Source organism: Sciurus carolinensis, chromosome X (assembly GCF_902686445.1).
Source record: "Sciurus carolinensis chromosome X, mSciCar1.2, whole genome shotgun sequence".
In the NCBI taxonomy this organism is placed as follows: Eukaryota; Metazoa; Chordata; class Mammalia; order Rodentia; family Sciuridae; genus Sciurus; species Sciurus carolinensis.
The window spans coordinates 47,873,729-47,881,919 of record NC_062232.1 but is presented as its reverse complement, the minus strand read 5'-3'; the positions used below and the strand labels follow the sequence as shown (position 1 = coordinate 47,881,919).

General features: G+C 38.8%; 1 protein-coding gene across 1 annotated transcript; it reads left to right on the top strand.

The window, feature by feature from the left end:
* Positions 1-297: 297 nt before the first annotated feature.
* LOC124971993 (RNA-binding motif protein, X chromosome-like) lies at positions 298-1,698 on the top strand. Its single transcript, XM_047536060.1, has one exon. The coding sequence runs from the start codon at positions 341-343 to the stop codon at positions 1,514-1,516; it is 1,176 nt and encodes a 391-aa protein (XP_047392016.1). The 5' UTR covers positions 298-340; the 3' UTR covers positions 1,517-1,698.
* Positions 1,699-8,191: the final 6,493 nt, after the last annotated feature.

Here is an 8,191-nt window from a genome sequence, read left to right as displayed (position 1 = left end):
CAATCCCCAGCACCGCAAAAAAAAAAAAAAAAAAAAAAAAAAAAAATATATATATATATATATATATATATATATATATATATATATATATATATATAAAATCCCTAGGAATAACTTTAACCAAAGAAGTGAAAAACTACTTAATGAACACTATAGAACATTGAAGAAAGACATTGAAGAACACATCACTCTCGTTGCGCAGTAGTCCTAGCAGCTTCTCTGTTCTGTTCCCGGATCCAGCAGCTGTCACTCGTGCTGAGCTGCTTGAAAGGCCTTGTTGGCGAGCTCGTAGGAGCTTGAGACAGTCACCACCCCTCCGCAGACTCATCAGGGGGGAAAGATGGTTGAAGCAGATCGCCCAGGAAAGCTTTTCATTGGTGGGCTTAACACGGAAACGAATGAGAAAGCCCTTGAAGCAGTATTTGGCAAATATGGACGAATAATGGAAGTGCTCTTGATGAAAGATCGTGAAACCAACAAATCAAGAGGATTTGCTTTTGTCACCTTTGAAAGTCCAGCAGATGCTAAGGATGCAGCCAGAGACATGAATGGAAAGTCCTTAGATGGAAAAGCCATCAAGGTGGAACAAGCCACCAAACCATCATTTGAAAGTGGTAGACGTGGCCCACCTCCACCTCCAAGAAGCAGAGGCCCTCCCAGAGGTCTTAGAGAAGGAAGAGGAGGAAGCGGAGGAACTAGGGGACCTCCCTCATGTGGAGGGCATATGGATGATGGTGGCTATTCCATGCATTTTAACATGAGTTCTTCCAGGAGACCTCTTCCAGTAAAAAGAGGACCACCACCAAGAAGTGAGGGTCCTCCTCCTAAAAGGTCAGCCCCTTCAGGACCAGTTCGCAGCAGCAGCGGAATGGGAGGAAGAGCTCCTGTATCACGTGGAAGAGATAGTTATAGAGGCCCACCTCGAAGGGAACCCCTGCCCTCTCGTAGAGATGTTTATTTATCCCCAAGAGATGATGGATATTCTACTAAAGACAGCTATTCAAGCAGAGATTACCCAAGTTCTCGTGACACAAGAGATTATGCACCACCTCTGAGAGATTATACTTACTGTGATTATGGTCATTCCAGTTCACGTGATGACTATCCATCAAGAGGCTATAGTGATAGAGATGGATATGGTCGGGATCGTGATTATTCAGATCATCCAAGTGGAGGTTCCTACAGAGATTCATATGAGAGTTATGGTAACTCACGTAGTGCTCCACCTACACGAGGGCCCCCGCCATCTGATGGTGGAAGCAGTCGCTATGATGATTACAGCAGCTCACGTGACGGATATGGTGGAAGTCGAGACAGTTACTCAAGCAGCCGAAGTGATCTCTACTCAAGTGGTCGTGATCGGGTTGGCAGACAAGAACGAGGGCTTCCCCCTTCTATGGAAAGGGGGTACCCTCCTCCACGTGATTCCTACAGCAGTTCAAGCCGCGGAGCACCAAGAGGTGGTGGCCGTGGAGGAAGCCGATCTGATAGAGGGGGAGGCAGAAGCAGAATCTAGAAACAAACAAAACTTTGGACCAAAATTCCCCGTTCAAAGAAACAAACAAAAAGTGGAAACCATTCTGTCATAACTACCCAAGGACTACTAAAAGGAAAAATTGTGTTACCTTTTTAAAATTTCCTGTTAAGTTCCCCTTCATAATTTTTTATGTTCTTGTGAGAGAAAAAAAGTAAAACATGTTTAATTTCATTTGATTTTGAGTTGCTTTCATAAGCAAATGTTAAATGTGTAAGACTTGTTGTACTAGGATTGTAATTTTCTAAGTAAAAGTGTCCCTAAAGGCCACTTCCTGTCCAGTTTTTCCCAGTAAATGAGGCAAGCAATTCTAAGATCTTCCACAAACATCTAGCCATCTAGATGTCCATTGATCTCCACTGAGAGATGAATCGTTCTGCCTATACAAAGAAGCTAGCTATTAGAGGGTGGTCGGGGTATGCTACTCTTAGGATTTCAGGGTGTCTTCCAACTGAAATCTCAATGTTCTCAGTATGCAAAACCTGAGATCAGATATCTATGTAAGGAAAGTGCTATTCACCCAGTAAACCCCCCTCCCCCCCAAAAAACCAAATGGATAATGTTGGCCATATTTTGCCTTTCTGACATTTCCTTGGGAATCTGCAAGAACCTCCCTTTTCCCCTCCCCCAATAAGACCATTTAAGTGTGTGTTAAACAACTACAGAATACTAAATAAAAAGTTTGACCAAAACCAACCATGAAGCTGAAAACGATGCTTGCTCTTACTGTTTCAAATTTTTGCAACTCTGTAGTGTCTCACTTTTAAAGGAACAGCTTGATTGCAAAGGAGAAAATAGATAAGCAATGAAGTTATCTCCAACTTCCTAAAGGCTTATGACTTCTAAAAAGTGAATCTATCAGCATTCCACATCAGATTTAAAGCACCAAATGCCTGTGAAACAGCAAAGATGGTTGAGGACTTATGGTCATTGTGGTCATGGAGTGCTGATTTATTCACAGTAGATAAAGCTGGCAGCAAGAGAAATCAAATGCTAAGAGTTGTTGAAGCAGAAGAATGCTGATTGTCGATCAGTCACAGCAGTCACATAAGCAGTGCTCATCAGAATTGGTTTGGTGCAGGCAATAGGTTTTTGTCTTCAAGGGTTCTTATGGATCTGAGGAAGGCATTAGTGTTGGTTAACACTCTTAACCAGGGAGCGGTAGTTACTTAAAATTGACCAAATGGAGAAAGGGAAACAAAGAAATTGGCAAGTGAAGGAGGTACTCAGAAAGTTCTTGTGGCTATTTATATAGAGTTTATAGCTTTGGCTTTCATTTTGTTTAGCTGAAGCAACTCTGCAATTTAGAACTAAGTATCACTGGATATCAGAAAGTTGAGTTAAGGACTGAGGATGTAGCTCAGTGGTAGAGCACCTGCCTAGCATGCCTGAATGCCCTGGGTTCATCCCCAGTACTGCAAAAGAAAAGAAGGAAAAAAAAAAGTTGAATCATGATAGGCATTAAGTGATAACTCGTAACTCTCTTTCCAGTAGTGTCTGATTTTCAGCAAGTGAAACTTATTTTGGCATTAGCTTATCAGGTTCAGTTTTACATCAAAACTAAAGCAAGGAGTAACAGGGGGAAAATGAAAGTAACAACTGGAAATATTGCTAGAATGGTGGAAAGCACACTTGAAACTGGAAACAAATTGGCCACTTGGTTATTGTATCGTTTTATAAGCTTACTTTACCCACAGCTCCCAATCTTGGAAACAAATTGTGATAAAACCAGTTTATTGCTTTGGAGATGAGAGCCAATAATTTAAATACTAATGTTCTCAAAACAGAGTTGTTGGGTTAGAGGAAGCAGTTCAACTTCTGAGAATTTTTGCATGGTATAATACTATCTTGTTTAACATCTGTGATTCAGGAAAATAAAATTTAACCCTCGTTGGTCACATTCCTAACTCACAGACCATGAGGATACTGACCAATTAATTAAGTAGTTGCACTTGAATAGCTGTCTTAGCTCAAGTCTTCCATAATCAAATTACTTGAGTTGGTGCTTCTGTGAGGACCTTTTGGCTCTTGAGATTTTATTTAGATTTCTTGGAGATAGTGTAGAATAGACTAATTGTAGTATGAATACTAAATTCAAAGTAAAGAGTATGCTGAAATGACCAGACACTTTTTTAACAAACAACTTAAAAGACCCAGAAGGCTTAGTTTTTCCATTGGTAAAGAGTTGGTCTTGGTTCATCTTGCTTTATATTGGTTGTAAAAGAAATGGAATGATAAAATGTTTTCCTTGTTTGACTGGTAGTTGAACATAGAACTTAGGTATTATAGATCATTTTCACTTTTTGGAATGTTTTGTATTGAGACAATAAAACTTTAACGTGCAAAAAAAAAAAAAACACATCAGAAGATGGAAAGATCTCCCAAGTTTAGTGATAAGCAGAATTAATATTGTTAAAATGGTTATATTACCAAAAGCAATCTACAGATTCAATGCAATTCCTATGAAAATACAAATGACGTTTTTCACAGAAATAGAAAAAAACAGTCCTAAAATTCATTTGGAAGAATAAAATCCTATAATATCCAAAGCAACTCTAAGCCACAAAAGCAATGCTGGAGGCATCAAAATACCTGACTTAAAATATACTACAGAGTTATAGTAACAAAAACTGCATGGAACTGGCATTAAAAAGACACATAGATCAATAGTACAGAATAGAAAACAGAGAGAAAGACATACACATGATCCTTGACAAAAGTTCCAAAAACATATGGTGTAGAAAAGACATCCTTTTTAACAAATGGTACTAGGACAACTGGTTATTCACATGTAGAAGAATGAACCTATACCCTTATCTCTCACACTGCACAAAAATCAAATCAAAATGGATCAAAGACTGGGGAATTAGACCAGAACCTGTGCAACTCCTAGAAGAAAGCACAGGGTCAACACTACAGCTTTTGGGCACAGACAATAACTTTCAATAGGACACCTAAGAAAACCTCAGGAAATAATGCCAATAAATGGGACAGCATCAAATTAAAGTGCTTCTGCACAGAAAAGAAAACAATTAGGAATGTGAAGAAGAAAACTGAAAGAATGGGAGAAATTTTTGCTACCTACTCTTTTGACAGAGGATAAATATCTAGAACAAATAAAGAAGTCCCAGCTTTACCACTTTCTAGGTGTGTAACCTTCCAAGTCATTTACCATCTCTGTGTCTGTTTCCTCATCTGAAAATGAGAGACAAAGATGATGTTAGTATCCCTTCTGGATTTATTGTAAGGATTAAATTAGTTATTATTTGTGAGAGTGCTGTCACAGAGTAACCCTCATATGTTTCACTGATGTTACTTTTACATATGGCTGCTATGGCTGTGTCACCTTTTGGAAAGCCATTCAAATAGGTTGAAATTATCATTCAAGAAGGAAGGAACAATAAAACCTTTCCTGCAACATGCCACCTGATAGCACAGACAGGAAACTAAAATCCTTTGAGTTGGAATTCACCATGGCAACAAGATGAAGCCAAGTTGATGGTATGAAATTTGCCCTACATACTTTCCAGGTTCCAGTTCCTGTGATATCATTTATCTTTAATCATTCCCAATGCCATCTCTTGTCTGTATTTAGGTGCAGGGTTTGGGAAGAAAAGTTTGACCAGGGAGTTATACAGCATGGTACAACGTGCTTACCGTACCTGCTTTAAAGGAATAATTGATGCGTGTGAATGGTAGATCAGGGCACAGAGCCTTAGGATACTAAGAAACAGTGTTGTATAGTTTTCTAATTAGAATTGCTAATATAAACCATTCTGAGCTGGATTACCAAGTACGAACAGGATAAAGGAGAGGGGAAAAGACAAGCAGTTGGGGCAAGCAGTTAATGGCCTGAGGATAGTAGGAAAATTTTCCTTTCAGAGAAAGTAATTGGAAAAGAAAGCAGTATAGGTCCCTAGGGCCTGAACAGAAAAATGTCCCCATTACTTAAAGATATAACCCGTCTGGGAAACCTTTGGTTTCTCTACATACTTCTTGGTGTCAATATTATATACATAGGAGTCATAAAAAAAGAAAATTTTCTGTAAGAAGTCATTATCTATTATTGATTGCTCAGTAGGGATTAATTTATCAGATCAAAGAACTAGGGAATATAGGCCAAATCAGATTTGAATAAGAGGGACAGAAGAGAGAACATCACTAACCCAGGAAATTTTCCTAAGGCAGGCCTCAGTGTGGGGTGCCACAATTGGTATGGATCTTTGAAAACCTGAGTTGGAATGGCCATGAAAAATTAGAAGGCTACAGATGTCAGGAGGTATGAAAGATCAATAACAATAATAGATAAGATTCCCTGATTGCCTCTCCATGTCCTTCAAAATCACATCTGCATTTTAAAGTAAGTACTATTATTCTTTCCATTTGAAAGATGACAACTGGGGTTTAGAGAGAAATAGTAAGTTGTCTATGGAAACAGAGTAAGCAGTGAAGTCCACTTTCAAACCCAAGACTGGTTGACTACAATTACCATGTTCTTTACCACTATTTTCCTACCTATACTCTCCGCCTAACTTCCTGTTCTTCTTTCAATGCAACTCTCAGATTCCACCTTCTTTCTGAAGAAATCAAGTCAACTCTAGCTCAAATTCTGAGACCCTTTCCTGTTCATTCTGTCAACTTCTATAACACTACTTGGATGGACCGTATTAACTAGATTGTCTTAATTTATTTTATGTTGTAGCTCTGGGTGTGTGAGATAGATACACACACACACACACACACACACACACACACACACAGAGAGAGAGAGAGAGAGAGAGAGAGAGAGAGAGAGAGAGAGAGAGAGAGAGAGAGAAAGAATACTGTGGGAAGCTTGAGGATAAGAGGTGTCTTTCCTCCCTGCCCATAGTATGGCCCAGTTGAGGCTGGGCATTGAGTGATAACACATAAATAGAACTTACTATTTTAGACAGAGTAGGCAGGAAAGGCCTCTGTGAGCACATGATATGTGCATGGAAATTTAAATGAATCACAGAAATGAGCCATGTTCATGGCCTTCTGCAGTGACACACCTGACATACAAGTCAGAGAGATAGACTAAAAGGTTACTTTTCATTACCTCTTATGTGAAAGCTTAGAACTTTTGAACTCTGGATTTAGTAGACTTCCTTAAAGGTTCATTAGAATACCCATCCGATTTCATCCAGAATAGCTCTGTTATGAATTGCTTTATGTATTCATGCTCTGATGCAATGTTATATTTGAATGCAGTGTTTTGAGGCTGGCTACAATTGCCTGTAGTTCTTCCATCTTCCTGTCCACTCGGGTCCTTGCCATCTCTACAGACTCTTCTTCCTCTGATTTCACCTTATTCTCCAGATCCATTCTGTGCCTAAAGTGTCTATCCTCAAGAACATGTCTGACTTTGTCCCCATCTTTATAGAAGAATGCTTCCATTCTTTCTCCACTGTTGTTAAGGCGAAGATCAAACTCCTCACCTGGGGAATAAGGCTTTTTCCAATTGGTTCTGGCACTCTGCCCTAGGCCTAGGTCACCAGCCACACCGACTAAATTGTTTTTTTTCCTAATGTGCCACACAATTCCAGGCTTCTGAACACTTTTTCAGACAGTACTCTCACAACTCCTTGTACCATATACACAATGGAATATTACTCAGCCATAAAGAAGAATGACTTTATTACATTTACCAGTAAATGGGTGGAACTGGAGACTGTCATGCTAAGTGAAATAAACCAGTTCACCCAAACCAAAGGGCAAATGTTTTCTCTGATATGTGAAAGCTAACCCACAGTAAGGGGCAGGGGAAGAATAAAAGTTCAGAGGAGTAGACAAAGGGGAATAATGGGAAGGGATATGATAGGAATAGGAAAGACAGTGGAAAGAATCTGACATAACTTTCCTATGTACATATTTGAAAACACTACAGTGAATCACACCATTGTGTACATCCACAAGACTGGGGCTCTAATTAGAATAAGATATAGTCCATACATGTATAATTTTATCAAAATAGATTCTATGATCATGTATAACTAAAATAACCAACCAACCAAACAAACAAACAAAAAAGAACCAGCTCTAATGGTATCTTCTATTAGGCATTTTCCAAATTCAGCCTCAGTAGTCTTGGTCTCCCACTTCTTTGGACACTACTATATCTTACAAAAACATATTAGGACACTTTTTATTGCATTGTAATTTATGGATTTACATATATGACTTCATTTCTACAAAGAGCTCTGGAAGTCTGGGGGATATGTCTCATTCACTTTAAATCCTCAGAGCCTAATGAACTGCCTGAATTCTACTTGGTATGCAACAATAAAAGTCAACATTTATTTTCAAGTACTTATTTTATTTCAGGAACTATTCAATATGTTTTAAACAGACTAACCCATTTACTTTTCAAAATGGTCATATAAGTAGATACTGTTATCACATTTAATTTCCAGATGAGGAAACTGAAACACACAGAGGTCAGGTTACTTGCCTAATATCACATAATCAGAAAGTAAGGAAGTTAGGAAGTTTTGCTCCAGAGCTATTTCTTAACTCCTTAACCTATCCTGGTTAAGCAGTAGATGGGATAATGGGTAGGCAGATAGACATTTGAATGGGTGAATAGATTATTGAGACAATGGAGATGAATGGACAGGTGAATAGGTGGATGTATGG